Below are 23,090 nucleotides of genomic sequence, written 5' to 3'. Positions count from 1 at the left end.
CCTGCTTAAAAATTTAACCTGGCATCCCTGATGTGCACGGCATATTGCATTTCTTGATAAACATTAGAAAAGGTCCCAAGTGCAAATGACAGTTTCTCTTTCTTTACTTTAATTTCTCTTTCAATTACTTATTATTCCTGTACTTTTCAACAAATTCATAAGTGCGGATCAAAAGTTGATGGTTTCAGTCATCATTCTAAGTGTTAGAGAGAGGGATTGCCGATCGACACGTACTAATCAAAATAGAGAGAGTAGACAAAGAGAAACTGTCATTTGCACTTAGGACCTTTTCTAGTGTATGTCTTCATTTGTACTAATATTAGTGTGTGAGCAAAAAATTCCTGTCAGAATTTTTAGAGCTAGAGTCTAAAAATTCGTAACATTGGCAATATCAACATAACCTTTTCTCGCATGCTAAGATCAGATCTGAAAATATGCCTGGTTTAAAACAGAATCTTGGGTGCTGCTACAATAACATAGGTAGAAATTGATTTTTCTCACACTAAAATTAACTTTTCGCTTGAAAAAATGACGTTGTATGTAAGTTATAAAGGATTTTACAAGTGAAAATTCGGTTTTCCCTTGTATTTTGACAGCTAATATTGCAATCATTATCCTCGCACACGTACGCATCTAGCAGTGAAACACAACGTTAGATCGCCCATCAAATTTAGTCATGCTTAATCGCAAGCTAATCGATTAATCGAGTAATTCTGTACGATTAATCAAGCAAATCGATTAGTTTGAAAAGTTGTATTCGATTATTTACTAATCGAGTATTTCAAAAAACGCGACATCCCTAGTTACACATATCTAAAGTGGAATAATTGTGAGTTGCCAGGTGAATATAATTTGAAATATTTTCTGACAGGGTTGAAAAAATCTGTGAACATGGAAAAATAACCGTTTTATTATCAATGAATACTTGTAGCTGTCTTCAATGCTACATCACAGACTAACAGACAGGACACTCAAATTCTTCAATCATTTTAACGGTCTTTTCGAATATTCCTTTATTTGGGACAGTACTCACATGTGTCATGATGGCGCCACGTTACCCTATCAAAAACATCCTGTCTGTCATCTAGACTGTGTTTATTTTTTTCTTTTACCAACAGAGTTGCCATTCATACAGAATTACCTGTAATGTATTGATTTGTATACGTCCATGCGAATTTCATGCAGGATACAGATTTAATACATATGGCCAAAACTATATACATAATTGTGCCTATTTCTCATCCTCCAACGCAAGACAAAATCGAACCCGTTTTGTTACAATATTTACTTGCTTCTGGTCTGCCGCCACTTAATTTCTGGTGAAAACTACCGACACAATGAAAAATAGTCTAGTTGAACAACGTTGAGTCAAATAAATGGTTACCTTCCAACATCGCGAAAAAGTTAAATATATTATCAACGTAATCCAATAATTTATTGTGACGATTCATTTTCAAATATTTTGATGAAATCAGGCATCCCTGCAAGCAGCTGATCGGTGTTGACAAACGAGGGGAAACCAACTAGTAAAAAAACTTTTACATAACACAAGGGGTGTACAGATAGTAAATAGTTCGCGCAGTACAATATAGGTGGAGCTAGTGCATCACGAAAAATTATTTTTTATAAGAATTTACTCATACTGTCATGTCTGTTAGTCTGTGGCTACATCATAAGTCTTGCATTGAAACTTTATGGCCTATGACGACAGCTGTTCGTTTGAAATGACAGCTGACGAGCAAACGACCTGTCAATTACAATGTAAAGCTAACGACACTGCCAATATTTCGGATTGAATTGTTGCAAACATTACGGATGAGAAATCGTCACTCTGGTTATAGGCACTCTTGTTATACTTACAAAAAATGGAAAAGCAGTTTTCTCTGCGTCTGATAGTTGAACCCTCAAGAAAAACACAATTTATTAAGAAATTTGTATCAAATAAACTGATACTTCTCTTTCGAGTTTACGCTTAACGACAGCGAAGAAAATTGCCTTTGCGTTTTGCAACAATTGCTGTTTTCCCAAGATTGTAAATTTCCTCTTAAACTCCACGAAAGTTAACTGAAAATCAATATAAGAGCACCTTCCTGTCAAGTGGACCATTCTTCATAAGGTTTATGAAGCAAAGCGAAGAATTAGCATCTTGATTAACATAAACCTACGTTACATCCTTTTCGACATGATTTCAAGTTCAAGAAAATTTTGAAACCAACTTTACGATCAACGTTAAATTTATTCGTCATTGTCATTTAGATAATATATTTCTTGAATATGTGTGTGTGTGTCATGTCGGTTTTGAATGCTAACAGTATGAATCTGTTAGATTTTTATTACAAGTTTGAGGCTTTTTCTGAATGTAAACGTTTCATGCGCTTTTATTTTTATCGTCAATGTTTAGATCAAAATAGGAATTATAACTAATCGCCTTGAAATAAATGCGGTTTTTGCCAAAGACTACATGATTAGTAACAATAAATTTACATGATTCATTTCCATTTTTGTATAATTTTTTTTGTAGTTGTCATAGAACTCGTGGTGATTGCAGAATTGATTACAAAAATCTCATAAATTATAATCCTAACTATAAGCCATTCCAATTGATACTTGAGTCGTTGGGATTTTCATTCGGAATTCAATATGATTGCCAAATGGATTCCGAATAAGATTCAACAACCGAAATCATACCGAATTCCGAGTCAAATTCCAGCCGAGTTGACTGGGAAAAAATAATGTACGCATACAGCCGACAGTGTTAATTATTTATAGAAAGCTTCACCTGGATCCTGCTTTCACTGTCGTGAAGTTATTGCATATATTGCAATTGCACACAATTAGAAAATCAGTAGTTTTTTCCCGAATTTTCAATAGTTAAATGTTCGGTAATTGAATTGATTGTCGATCGTTCGGTAATTACTAAACTGTCAAGCAACTATCGTAAACTGTAATCCAAATGGATCTAACGGATTGTTTGGTAATATTTTTTTGTCATTTAGAGGTTATTCTATTTTATGCATAGGGCATATAACCGATTTCTATACTTTATGTTTCGTCTTCGACTCGTCAGTACATAAAACTAAAATTCTGGATGTTCGGATTTAACAAAACAACACAAATTCACAAAAAAGAATGAAGAAAATTCTAAATGCTTGTGGCTATGGTTTCATTCCACGAAAAAATTAAAAAAGTGTCAAAAGTGCGCTTTCCAAAACACTGCACAATCCGTCGAACCCACTAGAAGTTATTCTTGAACGATTTGTGTTGGCAGCAAGTGGACAAGTGATACAAAATTATTTTCTGCCCATAAGTGAACTAAAAGCTTTTAGCACAGACTAACAGACAGGACACTCAAATTAGATTCTTCAATCATTTTAACGGTCATTTCGAATATTCCTTTATTTGGGACAGTACTCACATGTGTCATGATGGCGCCACGTTACCCTATCAAAAACATCCTGTCTGTTATCTATACTGTGTTTATTTTTTTCATTTACTAACAGAGTTGCCATTCATGCAGAATTACCTGTAATGTATTGATTTGTATACGTCCATGCGAATTTCATGCAGGATACAGATTTAATACATATTGCCAAAACTATATACAGAATTATGCCTACTTCTCATCCTCCAACGCAATACAAAATCGAACCCGTTTTGTTACAATATTCACTTGCTTCTGGTCTGCCGCTACTTAATTTCGGGTGAAAACTACCAACACAATAAAAAATAGTATAGATGAACAACGTTGAGTCAAATAAATGGTTACCTTTCAACATCGTGAAAAAGTTAAATATATTATCAACGTAATCCAATGATTTATTGTGACGATTCATTTTCAAAAATTTTGATGAAATCAGGCATCCCTGCAAGCAGCTGATCGGTGTTGACAAACGAGGGGAAACCAACTAGTAAAAAAACTTTTACGTAACACAAGGGGTGTACCGATAGTAAATAGTTCGCGCAGTACAATATAGGTGGAACTAGTGCATCTCGAAAAATTATTTTCATAAGAATTTACTCATACTATCATGTCTGTTAGTCTGTGCTTTTAGTACCTGTTTTAAAATTTTTTCCACCCTTCAAGATTTTTTTCCTTTGATTAATAACAAGATACTTACTGAAAATTTTGGAAGATAATTTTACCATATGAATGGTAAGGTAAAACGTAAAACTGATCGTCCAGTAAAAATTAGCATAATTATTATAGAATAAAATTCTTCTACCTAAATATCGGTTATTTCTATAGATTACCGAAAGTTCTCGTCAAAAATATTACCGAACAAAGAAATTAAATCTTAGTGTGTGTGTGTATGTTTATACGAAAAAAAAGTCATAATCCTTTTGATTGCTGAAGGCTCAGTAATTCATAAATTTCACTTCGTTGCTTTTGACGAACATTCAGTATAGGTTATGTCGAACAGACAGTAAATTTTTTGCTGACAATTTCAGTAATAATTGACGTTTGTCAAATTTGATTACCGAGTACTCGGCGATGCAAAGTTTTACCGAGAATTATCGAAAATAAATAAGCGTGCCTAACTGCAAATGAGAGCCTCTCTTTGTTTACTTTCTCTTTTGATTATTACGGAGCCATTATTGCAAATTCTCCAATATAAATCGAAAGATTGTAGTTTTACCTTGAAAGTTTTGCGAAGAGTAAAACGTCAAATATAAAATCAGTTCGGTAAATCGTGAAAAAAAAGTAAACAGAGAGAAACTGTCATTTGCAGTTAGGCCCTTTTGTCGTGGGACGGTCGGATTGTTTGAGAGCTAAGCCAATTTTAATCCGAGAAATTGATGCAACCCCTCTTAGAAAAAAACGTTCAACGGTGGTCCTTTATTGGTCCAATACGTTGGATCATTGGTCCAATTAAAGTCCAATCAATCGTTCAACGGGAGGCCAACACGGGACCTTTGTTTGCCGATTTTGAAACAGACCGTTGAACCGAATGCCTTTTTTTCGTTCAACAAACCCGGCAGACATAGGTCCATTGTTGAGCCATTTTTAACATGAGGAGTTGGAGCCCCGTTGGACTTGTTTTACTGCAGAATTTCTGAAGTTTTTTCCACTTATTTGTTTAAACTAACACTACATACCTGCACAATACTTCTACTTCACGTAGAATAACAACAAATTTTCTTTCTATGTAAAGGTAACACTTAATTTTCACACTATTTTTGCAAGAGAAATAACAACAACAAACCGTTACAGCAAATTGAACGAATATTTCGTGCAATATGTCGTTCAACAAGCGCTCAAAAACCAACAAAATTGAACGGCCTGCTGAGAGGGACTCCACCAAATGAAGTGGTCTTTTCAGCAAAGTTGCTCAAAATAAAATAAAAATTTTCCGCCCTACTTTTCACATAGGTATTAATAGAATGGCATTTAAAAGCTGTTTAATGCATAATCCAGTAAAAGTTCCGTGTTTCACAGGTAAAATGTAACGTACTGCTCATATCACATTTATCTATCAGTTCATATCAAATTTAGATAACCGAGAATTACTATTTTATATATTGGTTGAAGTCAAAAGGGAGATTTCAAATTTTTATATAAATCTAAAAAATGAAAAATGCCATGAAAAACAAAGCATTTATTTCAGAAAATCAGCATAGAATTTTAAATAAAAGGAGCAGGAGCGGGCACACTTCCGTACTCACGCAGGCACTCGGTCCAGTCGAACACATGGAAACTTTCATACTGAAATGAACCGATCGATGCAGTAAAAAATTGTAATTAAATAATAAAAATTTCTCGCTAATATTTACACTACTCACACTTTGAGGGCCACTGTTCGCCATTTTCAAAATCGAGTTTTTCACACTGGAAATTCACGTAGATTGTTTGACGTTTGGTCAATTCATATACCTTATGTGATGACTCTATTCATTTCAGAGGATGTTCGTATAACATTCATTTCCGTCACGTAAAATATTCAATTTGACATTTGTAACCAGTTTACGTGATTTTTCAAGTGAATCGAATGTGAATTTTTATTTGAGTGCACTTTTACCCAGAGAAAACGATGCAACTTGACCAAAGTCTTTTCAGCAAAGTTGCTCAAAATAAAATTTCCTACAACTTTACTATGAAAATTTAATAAAGAAAATTAGATTCCAGATTTTGATCCAAACGTTGCCCACCCTAGTGACCTGTTACATAAAAAGCGCCATTTGCTTGTAAACTTCTTTTAATACACTACCAAAAAATTATATCTGACAAAATGTTTTTGTCTGACTAATTTTCCATCTTGGACCACTGTGCATTGTATTCTGACTGAAAAAAGAACGTTGAGAATAGTTCCATATAAAGTCATTGATATTACTTTAAAACAAACTGCGTTTTATTTATTTTAAATTCAATACATAGTTCACAAATGAGTACAACCGTAAGTTTAGAATCATTACCTCGGATAATCATCAATTCACCTTTCAACGTTTGTTCCTAAGCATTAGCATTAGTACAAATTACATAGCAGCCATACCCGGAAAACCTGGAAGAACTTTAACTGCTTTCTCCTCATCCTTCTCATTATTTTGCTTATTAGTACCATTTTTCTTCTTCTGATCGTCACATTTCGACATACCGGTCGAGTACACGAGGGGTAACCATGGATTCGGTGGAGACGCACCGCACATTGCCATGTTCGCTAACTGCTGTACACACTGTGCCATCGGTTCTCGGTCTTTTTTGCATTGCGCCATCGACACGTGAAGTGCCTTCGTACCTACACGCTTGCCATTCATCTGAAGCAAAGCTACGAGGGCTTCATCTACCTTAGAGAAACAGACAAAACCATATTCCTTTGATTTGCCATTAGGACCTTGCATGACCCTGGTGGAGATTACGTTACCGTAGGGTTTGAACATCTCACGCAAACCTTTGTCGCTGATCGATGCATCAAGATTATTCACGTGCAAATTGAAACCCTGGCGAAATTGAATTCCGTTTGGATCATGATGCTTAACGGGGTTATCCTGGGGTTTATTCACAGCACTTCCCACTTGTAGCTGCTTACCGTTAGCCAGTTTCCAGCCGTTCAATTCTTGGATAGCCCGTGCTGCTGAAGAAGAATTCTCGAATACCACAAAACCGTGACCGCAACTTTTGCCACTCTTCTTATCTATGACTACTCGATGATTTTTTATCGCCCCAAACTTACCAAACAGTTCCTTTAACGATTCGGTGGTCAATTCCTCACCAAAGTTCTTTACATAAAGGTTGCATGACATTTTATCCTGTTGTTGCGCAGCAACAGATGTTGATTTTTTAACGGTAATTTTACGATCCAACAGTTCCATCCCATTAAGCGCCTGGATGCATGCATTTGCCGAATCTTCGCTATCGTAGCCCACAAATCCATATGTAATCTTACTGGATTTCTTGTCGTGACTAATTTCACAACGTAGAATTCTTCCGAATACCGAGCAAATATCATTCAAGGTTTCCTTATCTATTGACTTGTCCAAGTTTTGGATGAAAACGCTGTTGGCTGAATTGCAAGCGCTAGAACTACGATGTTCCCACGTTGACATTACTCAAATATGAAAAATAATACACTTTAGGCAATAAAACAAACGAAATTAAATCTGAACAGACTCGATTAAATGCGTTGTAATATTATGTAACAGAATAAATTTCAGGGTTTATTCCGATCCGATCACAAAATTAATAAAACAACGCTCTCCTGCACAACCGATTTGAATACTGAATCGGAGTTCGATCGATTTTGTCGACAAATTTCAATGTCGTTCTCATTTGAAGCAGGGTTAGCATTTTTATATATTTATCTACAAAATTGCAAACCCACATTATCAAAATGATGGAATGAGCAATGAATGCTTCATCAACTGCTCGTTTCGGGGTGCTCGATCAACCCGATTTACAGTGACATTATAATTGTCATTGATTTTTCGCTCATTTCATGAATGTGTTAGTGCAAAAGTAAAATTCCTCAGACATCACTGTCATGATTTTTTCTTGGATTTCTGCTATCTTTGTTCATCCTCTCAATCGGCAGGAGGAAAATGCACCCGTTTCTCATGGAATTCATCGAGTCAATCCTGTCATTTTTGTCTTTCTGCTTTCAGACTACTAAGATTGAAGTTTGTATAACAATAATTACCGTTGTTTTATAGAATTTAGACTACAATCTATGAATGTGCTAAGTTTACTTTGTGTCATTTATTTGAATAATTTGAGTTGTATTTGAGTTTCGAATACTAAGCAATTCAATTATTGTAATATTTATTTCACGACATGTATATTTTTTATTAACTGCTCTCTATTGTGGCTGGACTATTCTACCACAATCACTACTAACAGCGGCGTTTCCGGATGTGGCCACTTTAAGTCGAGCTGGAAACCTGAAAACATGGTTTTTATATATTGATTTTCAGCTTTCTAAAAAAAAATGCAAAGCAATGCGAATTGAAAATGTAACGCGACAATAAATGACAGCTGTAGTGCTGAATTTCGGCAATAGCTAGCGCATATTCCGAAAATTCAGCAAACGTCTCTGCTGATGTCGGCATATCTGTTGTTAACTGATAAATTCACCAAGCGATTATGCTAAATTTCGGCAAAATGAAGCATTTTACCGAAGTATCAGTGAATGCATTCAACAAAGTTCAGAAAGATGAGTACACACTTAGAAAATTTCGGTAATTTTTTTACCGAACTTTCAACAGTTGAACGTTCGGTAATCAGTTTGGTAATTAAATCGATTACCGATCGTTCGGTAATTGCTGCACTGTCAAACAACTATCGTAAACTGTAAACTAAATGGATCTAACAGATTGTTCGGTAATGTTTTGTTTGTCTGTTTGTTGAAATTCTGGATTTTCGGATTTCAAATGTTTCGGCTGACCGGAATTATGAGCGCCTTCCAAAACAGTGCACAATCCGTTGAGTCTACCAGAAATTACCCTAGAACGATTTGTGTAGGCAGCAAGTGGACAGGTGATACAAAATTATTTTCTGCCTATAAGTAAACAAAAAGCTTTTAGTGGTTCTAATGTTTTAAAAATTTTCGCACCTGTACCTCAATCCATTCGATGAACTCCTCAAATTTTTTTTGGTTTGGTTTATAAAAAGACACTTACTGAAAACTTTAATAACTGTTTGACAATTAGTTTCACGACAATCAGTTTTCACAGAAGTTCGGTTATTGGACTATTATTTGCCTATCAGTTTCGGCATTTTATTATGCCGAGCTCAAGAAATGGTTTTAAGTGTGTACAGGATCCGCCATCTAACATTTTTTTAACTAACGGTTATTTCGACATTGGTAACCTTAATGTCACTTCTAATTTGACAGAAACTTAGTTTTCTCCTTCCGCTGAACGAAAATGGTTGTGTATACGCTTGAGGAACGCGTGAAAATAGTACAGTTTTACTTTGAAGAAGACGCCAATTTTTGCCAAAAAATCATCTTCTCGGATGAGGCACATTTTCATCTCGGTGGGTATGTTAATAAGCAAAATTGTCGCACCTGGGGGACAAAAAACCCGCACGTTATCATGGAGAAACCGATGTATCCTCATAGAGTGACGGTTTGGTGCGGATTTCGGTCTGGCGGCATCATTGGGCCATTTTTCTTCGAAAATGAGGCAGGAGCAGCCGCCACGGTCAATGGCGAGCGCTACCGCGCCATGATTAGCGATTGGTTCTTCCCGTTACTTGAAGAGGAAGACTTGGACACCATTTGGTTCCAACAAGACGGCGCTCCGTGCCACACAGCCATCGCTACGATCGATCTTCAGCGCACAGTCTTCGAAGATCGAATTACTAGTCGAAATTCGGATGTCGTTTGGCCGCCTCGGAGCTGTGATTTGACGCCGTTAGACTATTATCTTTGGGGAACTGTCAAAGATAAGTGTTATATGGACAAGGCAGAGACAATTCAAGCCTTGAAGGACAACATTCGTGCAGCCATAGCTGAAATAAAGCTGCATACAATCGAAAATGTACTAAAAAACTGGACCGACCGTATAGCGTACTGCAAGGCCAGCCGAGGCAGCCATTTGAATTAAATTATATTCCATAATTAACCGGAAGGATTGCACTTTAATATGAAAAAATAAATTTTGATATCGGATGAACCGTTTGTGTTTCATTGCATGTTATTGCATTGTATGCTTGTTCATGATGGTAAATGGACAGGTGGCGAAATTTTTCTATGTGTGAGTGTGGTTTTCAATTTGTTTTGAGAAAAACAGGAAGACATGAGGAAGAAAAATGTAAACATCGCGCGTTTCAGGATCATCCGTCGAATCACGTCCAATTGTTATTTCCTACGAATCAATACTTCAAAATCCTACAATTTTACCTATAAACTTTGATTCTACAAAAATCTCAATCTTAGTAATACAAAGAACTATAAAGGGCGGAACTGTCATTCCACCTGTTTTCGTCAGTTTCGCCCTCCATGTCAACAAACAAAGCGATACTTCCATTGCTAGGAAGGAAGGGCGAAACTATTTTCTTGTCGTCATTTTAGATGATCTACAATTTTAACGAGGGCACGTAAATTAAGTTAATATTACAAGTTGTACCCCGGTTGTTCGTGATAGACTTTTATTTTTCATTTTCAGATAGACTTCCCATTACCATCTTTCTCAGCTTTAGCCAATCGGAAAAATGGTGAGAATATGTAAAGCATTTTCGTATTGAATCTCCCTTTTAAGGTTTCGGTAAACCGAAGAAAACAGTTGAAACAAGTTTGTTTGCTAGATGCCGCCACGGTAGAGGATGGGTAGAAGGGCCAACTGGGATGGTTACTTCTCGGCGTTTAATGAGATGACATTTTCCTCAAACCCCTAAAACACATAAGCAGATAAATTTAAAAAAATTAAAATAGATTTTCGTTAAATATTGCAATTCAATCAAGTGCTGATTATTTACAGAACATATTTCTGTCAACAGATATTATGCCCAATGGGAAATGAAAACGTAGTTCTACGTCAAAATGATCCTGCTTGAGTTAGATGATTAATTTGAGTTACAAAGTGGAATCCCGAAGCTCTGTAGGGACGGGTTCGATCAATTGGCCGGTGAAAGCTTCCCGATCCCCCCCGGAGGAGAGAAACCGCGAGAGAAATTACGCGTACGGTTAGTAAAGTGCCGAGGGAATGAAAGCCGGGAGTGCTGTTTGATTCAATCGTTTGGACTGAACGAGCACAGCAGGACGTGTGTCGCTCGGCTCGTGTAGTAACTTTTTTTCTTGTAGCATTTTGACAGACAAATCCAGTTTTTAAACAAATAAAACAGTATTAATCGTGATAGATGGTGAGCGAAATTATTTGAACCGGAAGGATTTGCGCTTAGGTTCTGTAAAAGTAGGACAGCTTAAATGAAGAACAGAAATTGCATTTTCTCAGAACGAAACCCATATCAAAGAGTGTCCCGTGAACGCAGGGGCGTGTAGTGTGAGTGAAAAGCGCGAGTGGGAAAAGAGTTCTGTTTACTTTCAAAAGAAATTAAGTGGGATCAAAACTGAAGTATGCCAGAAGAAAGAGCTTTTCATTCCACTTCTCGCAGACTTCGGTGATGTGTTTTTTTTTATATTAGATTTTGTCTGTTCGGGACGGTTTCATCCTAAGCGGGAGTGGAAAAATGAGGACAAGTTCCTCTCTGCTTGTGGGTGGTGAAAAATGAGAAGGATTCCTTACTGCTGCTGCTGCTGCGGCTGCATCCAGTTTGTGTGATTGTGTGCATGATACATGACCAGCAAGAGCGATTCTCTCTTCTACGTGAATAGTTTGCAGAGCAACACAGAGAGAGAGAGAGAAAGTTCGTCTTCTATATTCACCACGGTGGGTGGACACATGCAATCCTTCGGTGTCTCGCACTGTGTGTCAGCTGCGTGTGTTGGGCTGGGTTTGGGGACTCGTAGCCATCTTGGATGAACAGAAGCTCGCGTTCTCGCTCTTGCTCCCGTCTTGCTGAATGTGAAAATTGTTTCACAGGCTCGTGTGTTGTATGCTATTTGCGCTGTATGGCAGTAGAACGAAAGTGGAAACAGGAAAAAAAAAATCGGGACTCGTCGTCTCTCCTTTGGACGGTGGTGCAGCGCGGGTGTACTTTTTCGTGCGTCCCGATTCGGGTAAACTGATATGTTTCGGTTGGATTTCTAGCCAGCAGCAGACGAAAAAAAAAGTCGAGTTCCGTGTCGGAGAAAAGAGATCAATCCTGAAGTGCTCCAGTGTTGTGTGAGATGAACGCGAGATAGTTTCGATTTTTAGTGGGTGAAACCGACTTGCAGATCCGTTGTACACTTTTGAGGGAAAATTCGTTGGTTTGTGCTGCTGCCAGAAAGTGTAGTTGAATTTTTACTTCCTAGTCCGTGTTTTGGAACGGCTCCCGACGATTGCGAAATATAAAACGGTAGAAGTACGCCCTTTTCTGTAGACAATTGACTAGAAGAATTTCATTTTGAGTGCGCGTTAGAATCAGACAAAATTTTCTATCAGAAAAGCAACGATTTTCGGTTGTCTGGTACTGAATTGCGGTTTGGTGAATTGAAAGTAATTCCATGGCGAACTCGCGTTCGCTATTATGATAACTGGCTAGGATTGATAGTAAAAAAACGTGATTTTTTCAAATTTTCTTAGACAGCAAAGTAATCTGAAAAAGTGAATATCGATCGCTTTTCCCGTTAAGGGGGGAAATCGCAGTGAAAAGCCGAGGTGGGTTCACGAGCGTACACGAAGAAGAGATGCCACTACGACAGTCACATCCAGAGGTCGATGACGGAAAGCTACACTTCTGTACAGACACATGCAGGGCAGTGTAGTGTGACACATACGCATAGCAGGCTAGCCACCCTTCCCAGTCAGTATGAGGTGGAAGTGAGCGCGTGCTCAGTGGTGAATATGTATCGTTCACACCACTTTCAGCTGGCTTTCACGCACAGCTTTCTCAGTGGGAGGTTTTGCACTCCCATGGTAGTATACTTGCTTGGCTGTGTGCAGCAAACATGCCAGGGTTTTTCAGTCACCCGATAGTGCAGCGCGCACACACATTCACTCCGGGAGAAGGAAGTAGACTTGTGACTGATAAGGTCCGATGTCACGTGTGTGCGAGCATTTTAGCTGCAATAATGGCGTGCAGTTTATTGATGCATTTTCCAACAAATTCCAATACATTTTTCGTGGACACAAGAAAGCTGTCATTTACGTTCAGTATGAACAGTTTACATCGAACTAAGCCAGTTATCAATCTTCGCACCATAACAACGTTCAGTTTCGACAACTACTAGATTGATGTCAATTTTTTTCTTTTTACAATTTGGTAATGAAATGGGGGAAATGTCACAGACGTTCAGTCAACGTAGAACTTTTTCCATTCTGCATTTATCATTTTCGAGATTTTACCGTTCCATTTTGTTTGGGACATTTCTAGCGGGATACAAGTTTATGTAATATTCTGAAAACTAGGACAATTTCGTTGTAAGCAGACCTATCCCACACACACAGACCGAGTACATCTGACTGAACTCATCGTAACTCAAGGAAATTGAATTAGATGTCATTATCGCACAATGATGAAAACACAGATGATGAAGACTGAACAAAACAAGTGAAACTAGTGATCATCATTAATCAAGACCGTGTAGTGGATTCGAGTGGTAGAGTAGTAGAAAATGTCTCCAATGGACCCGGCTGCGGGCAAGGACAACAGTGTGTCATTTCTGTTGAAAGCAGTTACAACACAAGCAGTATCCCCAGTAGAAGCAGTATCAGCAGCAGCAGCCGCTGCCAATGAATTTCGTATGTGTTAACGTGTTGGAGGAGGAGGTGCAGCAGCAGCAGCAGCATCAGCATCAGCAGAAGCAACAACGTCAGCAACCGGATACGCGGTGTTGCCGTACAGTAAGGAACTTTCTACGGCGGACGACGGCTACCGGGGGTCACGGTGCGTCATAGCACGGCCGGTTCTCTGCTAGCAACAGTCCGAAGCTAGTCGTTACCCGAGCCCGACGTAGACTAATGCAGTGGAGGAAGTTTGCACGGCTGAAAACGACTGGTACTGGACATTCGCGTACGCGGAGAATGCTTTGCTGTGGCCGCAGAAAGGTAAGCACTCTAGTTCAGCAGCATACATAACCTATATATTGTTCTATGAAAAACGAAATAACGAACAGGAAGAAAACAAAACTGGTTGCATCGCGTTCCTAACATTCTAAGTAGGCTGGGTTACCATGTATGTCAATACCCAGTGAAATTTGTCGACCCGCATAAGTCCGATCATCGGTCCGATTATCGGACCGATTGAGCACGATATGGGGCCGATCGTAGCGCCTCGATCGGTCCGTCATCGGACAATTCTGCACCATTTGCATCAACCGCGTCGACCTAACAAAGTTTTATGTTTACATTATGTATCGCTATAGGAACAGAGCGAAGGGACATCAAGGCATTTTCGAGCCGACGTCTTCCCGATAGGATGTAAAATACATTCTTTTGTTTCGATCATAAAGGCTTTAACCTTAAGGTCATTCGCCTCTTAGGGCCAGAAAGACTCTGGCCCTACGTTCGGTGTTGTAAATCCAACCCCGATATATCCCATCCCCTGAATTTCAGACATCCGCTTTCTGCTTTGGTATTTCTCCACTCTTTTGTTCTAGCGATACACTCTGTAAGCTTGAAATGCAATCAAAAGCTTTTTTGCTCGATGCGTCCGATGTTCGGATTTACTGGGTAGGACTGCCGGGTCCGACCGCGAGCGGATGTGTTGGGGCGGTACCTGTCACGCAATCGCTTAGTACTGAGAAACAAGCAATCAGTCGTTATTTTCTCCATAATCCTTCCGGGAATCATTTGAATTCTTAATAATGAAGTAGATAATTTGATTGCGTACAAGTACACTGTAAAACGTTTCAAGGTATAAATTTACATCGAATCTCAACGAGTTTCACGTCAACTCGAATAAATTTTGACAGTACCCTTTTAGATTTGAATGAAACATTCAGGACATGTTGACTTTGTAATGATGAAGCCCCTTTGCATACTTTGGTTTTCCTAAATTAATCTATATTGTCTTTTGAAAAGGGTGAATGAAAAAAATCGTTATCGAGTCCTACAACGAAAACAATCCATTTTGAAAAGGTTAAATCAATAGGCAGAAAAAAACACAATTTTTTATTGTGATGAAACTTTGTCGCAACAAAGGTGTGTTTATAGTTCCTACCAATCGTTCATACTATGAATCATTTTAGGGAAAATAGATTTATTTAATTTAAACTTTGTCTGGTCCAGTAGTAACTATTTTTGCAAATATCGGGCAGCTAGCCATAGAGTATTCTGTGACATCACTTCACAAATTAAGTTTTATTTGAATTTCAATAACATGACACAGAGAACAAATTCTGTTCGGACAACAAAAAGTTTTTATTAGAAAAAAGTATTTGCTTAAATTGTAATTGCTTAAAGACACGTACGGCGAGATAATGACGCAATTTCGCCTGGACAATTTTGACAGTAGCCGGAATGCTGCCAGCCTTCTGACGGTTGCCAGAGTTCCTCACAAGCGGGAACGATTGGCACATTGTCGCAAAACTGAAATGTAGAGGCGCTGCTTGTTTACAGATGATACTTTCGGTAAGAGCTGTCAAATCGGTAGGGAAATTTATAATTACTCCACCTTTTCAACGATTTCTTATAAAAACGGGCAAATTCATTTGAAAAATCATAGTAGAAGTTGAAGAAAAAGTTTTTACTCTGAGGTGGTAATGTTGATCTTAATTCATTGTGCGAAATCTACCGTTTATTCAGAATAGAGCATTAAATTTGGTTCGAAACCACTTTTCAAACGCCAGGAAATAACAAATAAAGTATCCAAAATAAATAGTACTCGTTCGTTAAACATTCTAGCTCTCGAGAAATCAACATTACACTGGTTTCTGTTTAAAAAACTGTTGATCCGAAAAAGCCTAACCTTTTCCAATTTCACACATTTCTGAAGATTTTCCATGTTTTATCGTAGTTTGCACTAAAAAAAAGTAGTAGTAATCACATTGAAATCGATTTTCTTCAACTCCGAGTGAACTTTTATTGCTGATATCGATTGGTACTACTGAATAAACGATAAAAATGTTGCAAATCACTACTAAGGATATGAAAATTTTCGAAAGAATCCTCCTGTTCTTGGTTCCATTTTTCATTGGCAGGTGTCGCTATCGGTAATTTAGCTTTGCGACAATGTGCCAATTGGCCACTCTCACAAGTCTGAAAATTTTGAGAAAATTCTGCGAAAAAATCAATGTCTGCAGCACTTTATGAGAAATCTGCAGATTTGCAGATAAATCTGCAGAACTGGCATCTCTGCTCGACTGCTCGTTTCTGACTACTCGATTAAGTCGATTGAGAGCAGAGATGCCATTTATACAGATTTATCTGTATTATACAGATTTTTACATGCGCATACAGATTTAATACAGAGTACAGATTTCTTACAGATTTCTTAAATTTAATACAGATTTATACAGATTTCACCAAAAGTATTAAGGAAAAAATTGAACTATCTATTAGTATTTGAGCTATCTATAAATATTTGATTGCAATGACGAAATAAACGAATAGGAATCAACGTACAAATCACTTTTTAAAATATATATTTTTTGTGCAGATATTTAATGAAGAACACTGAAATCCATTTATATTAAAATTTGTAACTAAATTGAACTTAAAAATTAGACAAGTCTTGGCATCATGAAACATTATTGCCAGACAGACAGTTGTATTACCTGACTTGACGTTGCATATTGGGGTTTGGAAATCCATCTCAACTTATGAAGTGAACATTTTCAAATTAGACAAGTATATGGCACCATAATTCAATTGTTGTTGATAGGAAAAAACTATAAAATTTCGTCGATGAATATAATATAAGATATGAAATTTAATCTACCACTCTATAACCATAATCTATTGGAATAACACCTTTTAACATAATTGTATTGTAGAAATTTCATTTTATTAGCGAATACAGATAAATACAGATATTTTATACGAATCAATACAGATTTTCTATGAAAATATCTGGCATCTCTGATTGAGAGTGGCGTTATAAATGTCAACATTTGCTCACTTCATCAATGTGTTAGGCTGTAAACCATTTCGTGGTAAATTTTAACTTTTGGTTAAAATCTGACACTTGAGTGGTTATTTTGTGTCGAGTAGTTAAATTTAACTAAAACTGAGGCCCATTTCAAAATTTGACGGATTATTCGGGTTTATTTTCCACTGGAAACAATTTCAACTAAAGAATTAATATTAGAATTTTCATTGCAAGATTTTTTTCAGTGTCGGAAAATAACTATCGATCTGTCAAAAATAACCACAAGCTCTTTGAACATAACTCATGCTTTGAGTTCCGATCACTTAAATTCATAAACTGGAACAATATGACAAAATTTGAGCATGGATTTGAGTAAAATTTGTTAATCGCGAAATGGTTCACAGCCTTAGTGTAAAAGGCAGACGACTTACGCCATTTTATTACACTTCAGCAAGAGATTCCTCTTGAACGATGGAGGAAAGGACTTTTTGTTGATTGTCAGTAATATCAGTTATATAAAATTTGTATTTCGTAGTTAACTAAAAATCAGCCCGAAAACGTGAAAAATCAGAGAAGAAGAAAACGAATTGATAATTCAGTTCGTTTGTTCTCACTCAATTCCGATGCAGATTTCGAAATTAATCAATTGGAGGCGAAATTCATTCGGAATCGTTTGTTGCACTGGAGTTCGCATTGATACGGATTTCATACTGGATTTGATTCGGAATTCATTCCGAACTGACAACGTGGAAACTTGCACTTTTATGCAAACTTTTTTTTAGTGTCTGAAAATAACCCAATAAAAAATCCCTCCGATTATCCTTCTGAATAATTCGGATGAAACTATCGGCTTTAAAACAGACGAATTTATAAACGGTTTCTCTTATGTGAGTTTAATGTGACGGAATCAGTTGATGAATACAGTAACGTTGCTCGATTTAGTCGGCTGTTCTGTCGGTCGAACTCGAAGCATACGATTTCGTCGGGAGAGAGAGCTGCCGAGTTTTTTTTTTTATTGGGAACTTTCGAGCTGTCAAGAACAACTGCCAAGTTTTAACCGAAGGTTATGTTTATTCGTAAAATGATTTACAACCCAATTTTGCATTTTTAGGAGGTTAATTTGTTTGACTTGGCAGCTAAACAAGAATGAACTTACCATACATCAATCGTCAGCCCTCTCGTTTTCCAAGCGAGAAATGCATACAAGGTGGTGAAACTTTCCTGTTTCATAACTGAAAATGAAATTCCATTATTGACATAAATGCGTACTTTTAACATTTACCGCAGTACAGACTAATAATAGAAGGAACCTTTCTCTCGTCGAGCATGTAATCAAGTTATTTTTGCGTCATTTGTCAGACCTTCTACATTATTGATGTTGAATTACCGACATCGGACAATTCGTTGATAGACGTCCAACATAAACGGAACGGTCTTCTGAAGGTTTCCTCTTCTTCAGTATTATGAACACGAAAAGCTGCGAGTATGCCACTGCAGGATGACGTCGCATTGATAACGGCGTTCATACGTCATACCATTCGTGGATGTCGCGTCACGATAAACTGGATAAAGCGTAGGAGTACTGAGCTGTGGAATTTTTCGATGCCTACCTAATCATTGATAACCGACAGTATAGGACACGCTTTCCGTAGTTATAAATCCAATTTCAGTAATCATTTATCATCTACATTTCGGTGTCAACGTAGAGCACTTATTTGGACTTTACCAATTACCCTGTTAGGAAATGATACAAAACAGTAGATATAAAAAAATGACACGAACCCGTCTCCACACGCTGCCTTGTTTGTGACCATTTCGGACACTCATGTCGTGCCGGCATTCCGAGCAAACAGAAAAAAAATAAAACGAAAAGGCCACCGGCTGTTGAACCATGGCTCGATTTCCGGTTGTCAACCGGACCCGGATCTCCCTGTCTCGTCATTTTTAATCCGCACAAATTTTCCATTAAACCCTCTGGGATCGCATGGTGTGTACGGTTCTCCCGGTGGAGGAACGAACACGCAACGAAAAGCCATTTGGAGGCGTCAAAATAGTCTCGTCGCACGGCTATTACCGCTCAGCAGTGTGTCTACGAAGGGCGAGCGCTTTCCAAACAGTCATAGCACAGTCGTGGCTCCCTTTTCGGCCCGAAACATCATCATATAAAAATTTCCGCGGGGCCGTCTAGACACCCCTGGTGACGGCTCGTCGTCATTCCTGTCGGAAATCTATCCCACGCTTACAATTTGGTTAGTTTTATAGACGGTGAGTCTGTCTGGGCGGTCTACACATGGACTAGAGACGCAGGGTTTTGTTTGAATTGCTACAACATTGAAGATTCGATTCTTATTTTACTCAAATGCATAAGTATTGAGACGGGATTATGAAAGTAACAAATCCTTCAGGTGGCTTGTCAAATTCTAAGCTCATAGTGTGCGTGAAGTCTAGTATCGAAGAGTTTGAGCTTTCCGGGATGAATCATATAATCAAAGCAGGCGACATGGAAACGGTGGAACCAAGATGTCGCCATGCCCCTAGCGCTATTAGCACATCCGCTTGACTACTTCAGTTTCAGTTAATCGAGCATGACATAACCTCACAAAATATGTTATTTGACAGCTATGCATAAATCTAAAAGTTTAAAATTCATACGTGACAAATTTTTACATAAATGGCATCGGCTGCAGAAAAATCAATGGACTTCCTAACAAATTCGGCACAAGAGTCAATATATCGGTAATACGCAGCAGTGGAATTTCCTGGAAATAAGTTGCGTTTTCATTTTCCCCGGATTAGATTTTCAACACCTCCGTGCTTTTTGTTTGCCTATGGCCGGATTAACATTCGGGCAGGGTTCAGCCTAAAAATGTTTGACAAGGGTCGTCTGATTGCAGGACAGCTACTTCGTTGAATGCTTGTGCTATACTTGTGAATGCAATTTTCCACATCATCTCGGGGCTGCCCATAACCAACGAGTGGGATCAATCGAAAATAAATGTTTCCAGAACCTTTCTCAACGGAACTAATCTCTGTTGTCTTCTATTTATTACGAAAAGCTCCAATCAGTTTTCAACAGTTCGATTGTATTTTCAAGTTATTATTCGTTCCAGTAGAATAGCAATGAAAAATATTATTTTCTTTGAACGATCTGTAAAATTTATTCTCTTTACAGTCTTCTGTCAACGAACTAAACGATTCCAGTAAATCCCGTTAAAATATTACAGAACAATCGTTTTCAGTTTACTGACATAGTTTGTACAGTTTGAAATATTATTACTTTAGTTCACGATTCAGTAAAAGTTTTCCCATTTTTCAATGAATCAATTGATAGTAATGAAATATTTCATTGCTAATTCGATTTGATTCCTGAAAATTTCCATTAAGTTTCGAAACAGATTTCCCCCTAGCAAATTCAAGACTTTTTAGGCTCATAGACCCAGTCTGTGATCGATTTCAGAAATCTGTGTCATTTTTTAACTTTTAACTGAAAATCAGTGAACACAGATTAATCTGTGAACCTGGAATCCCTGGGTTTGACATTTCTCCGAAAAAAAATCTGATGCCAGCAAGTCTGCCTTACTGGCAGCCATTTCTCTATAAAGTATGATACGCTAAACTGATTTGACGAGCAAAAAAAAAAAGGTCGCGACTATTTCAAAAGTCTGTGAATTTGGACGAAAGTCTGCGGAAAACTCGATTTTCAAATCTGCAAAAGTCTGCACAACAAAAAATGTCTACAGCCTATGTACGAAATCTGCAAATTTACAGACAAATCTGCAGATCTTGCTTCTCTGCATTTCTCTCGACACGCTTATAAATAGTTACTCAAAAATGAGTACGATTTCACTCAACTACAGAAAAAGTGGAACAACTCTAATTTAGAGTAACTCTTTAGTTACTCAAATTTGAGTTCTTCCGCTGAAAACGGTGTTTGGGTAAAATCTACTCATTTACGGAGTAATGTTTTTATGTTAATTTTATTTCACATATATCAAATTTACGTAAAAATTGTTTCTTTTCTGAGTATATTGTATTTGAATATTAAGTAATTGACACTCAATACTTAATATAACCCTACTGTGTTTATTTATTATTCTGTTTACAATTGATTTCTAATTTCCTGATATCATATCAAGTGGCGGTCGCTTGGGGTAATACTTAGGCACCAATCAGACACTTATTCTTCATAAATGACACCTTTCAGCATATTCGTTTTCATTCTGAAGCACAATACGGAGCACTCTTGGACACAGTATCACAACAGATACAGATGACGGGCTGAATAAAAGTACGCGATTCCACTAACAAAAAATGGCGCCTGTTGCTACTAATGGTTATTACGACTTTTAGACCGATCTCTCGAATAGTAACTAAAAACGAGTTCTTACGTTAAACTCAATTTTTGACGTTCCCATGTATCATTTGAAAATGATTAACTAATACTCAAACTCTGAGTATTTTTTTATAAGCGTGTAAACAATTTTTCATTCGACGTTGAAATTCAAACATGAAACAAAGAGCGGTCATTAAATTCAACGCAAAACTCGGTGAAAGTGCATCAGAAAATCCATGGTCCAATCCACGATGTAAAATACCCTGGTGATCACGTTTTTCTATGTGTTAGTGCGGTTGTCATTTTATTTTGGAATAACAGAGAGACGTGAAGAAGAAAAAACATAAACAAATGACGTTCCGGGAGTTGCTTTTATGAAAATATTTAGAGTTGGTTCTGTTTGCCAAAATATTGACAGTGAAATGCGGTGTTTTGTTCCGGGATGTTTCAATCGTTTTCATCACCTGCATTTGAAATGCCACCCACAGCACAATCACTCCATTATTCATAATAACTGTAATAGATACCACAGTGCGATCCGCCAAATGCTTCCTCCAACGAAATGAACAGAATCGGATGTGTGTACAATTTTCTATATTTCGACGTTACCTTGCAAGCCCTTGAAGAAAAAATTTTCAATTAGTGCCAAAGAAGAAGTGAAATCCCGATCTAAAATGGTCGTTTGTTTATGTTTACATGCTTGAATCCCGGCACGCCATACTTATTTCCGTGAGAAAATTACCAACACAACCAAAACTGTCTTATCACGCCACCTGTGTATTTTACGTCGTGGGTCCAATCCACGTGTGAATGTGTTGGTGTGGCCATTTTCAGCGGTTGTGTGGCGAATGCTAGTGTGAGTATGTCGAAATAACCCAGTGAATTTTGTCGAGCCTCATCGTGCCAATTATTGAAGACATATATGCAATAAAAAACATTCCAATGCCGAGAGAACAGTTGAGAAAGGCATTAAATCGTTTATAAAACTCTATAACACGCAATGGAACTGTCTTCTACTTCGTTCATAAGTTCATAGCTTACGAAATTCCATATGCATTTACCTCAGTGTATGGTTATGAGTCAAAAATGTTTTTATCTCAGTGTAAGATTGAACCCACAACCAGAGATGCCAGATATTTTCATAGGAAATCAGTATTACTCTCTGTAAAAAATCTGTATTTATCTGTATTCACTAATGAAATAAAATTTACACAATAAAATGATGTTAAAGTAGTTATTCCAACACATTATGGCCGTAGAATGATAGATTCAATGAGACCAAAACTTTGCTTCTCGTCACTGCAATCAAATTCTAATAGATTGCTCATACGAAAAAGTTTATATTTTGCTTCTTGGGAGATTCGTATTAAATTTAGGAAATCTGCCCGTAAAAAAATAAACCATTGATTTTACATCATAAACAATTGATTCACAATTAAATCTATTGGTTACAATACATTTTATTGTATTTTGACAAGATAGTTTTCATTTCCAACCATTCAATATATTGTTTCGACGATTCTACAATTGAATTTATTGTACACGTGGTGTTTCAAACAATATGCAAACTGTACATTTGATTGTTTTCCAAGAAAACATGTATGAGAAAATTGTATGATTTGAATTGTTACGATACTTAACAACCTATACATGCTATTGTAAAAAGCATGTTCACAATTTATTGAATAGTGT

General features: G+C 37.3%; 2 protein-coding genes across 3 annotated transcripts in view; one reads left to right on the top strand and one right to left on the bottom strand.

Moving 5' to 3' along the window:
• Nucleotides 1–6,400: 6,400 nt before the first annotated feature.
• On the bottom strand, nucleotides 6,401–7,695 carry LOC131433865 (polyadenylate-binding protein 1-like). Its single transcript, XM_058600473.1, has 2 exons — nucleotides 7,604–7,695; nucleotides 6,401–7,541 (listed from the first exon to the last, which is right to left on the bottom strand). Exon 2 carries the CDS (start codon nucleotides 7,537–7,539, stop codon nucleotides 6,472–6,474), a length of 1,068 nt encoding a protein of 355 aa, XP_058456456.1. The 5' UTR covers nucleotides 7,540–7,541; nucleotides 7,604–7,695; the 3' UTR covers nucleotides 6,401–6,471.
• Nucleotides 7,696–11,855: 4,160 nt separating this feature from the next.
• Nucleotides 11,856–23,090, top strand: part of LOC131433731 (rho GTPase-activating protein 100F) — a 116,024-nt gene continuing 104,789 nt past the window's right edge. Inside the window, exons 1-2 of one of the 2 annotated variants that reach the window (XM_058600306.1) lie at nucleotides 11,856–12,391; nucleotides 13,444–14,082. In XM_058600306.1, coding sequence (XP_058456289.1) covers nucleotides 13,996–14,082 — 87 coding nt within the window. In that variant the 5' untranslated portion in view covers nucleotides 11,856–12,391; nucleotides 13,444–13,995. The remainder of the gene's footprint in view (nucleotides 12,392–13,443; nucleotides 14,083–23,090) is intronic. The other variant, XM_058600314.1, reaches the window with a different exon arrangement.

Source organism: Malaya genurostris, chromosome 1, assembly GCF_030247185.1.
Source record: "Malaya genurostris strain Urasoe2022 chromosome 1, Malgen_1.1, whole genome shotgun sequence".
Classification (NCBI taxonomy): domain Eukaryota; kingdom Metazoa; phylum Arthropoda; class Insecta; order Diptera; family Culicidae; genus Malaya; species Malaya genurostris.
This window is presented reverse-complemented; position numbering and strand designations above follow the sequence as displayed.

Coding starts and splice junctions, on each gene's coding strand:
- LOC131433865 (XM_058600473.1), bottom strand. CDS start 7,539: ATGTCAACGTGGGAACATCGTAGTTCTAGCGCTTGCAATTCAGCCAAC.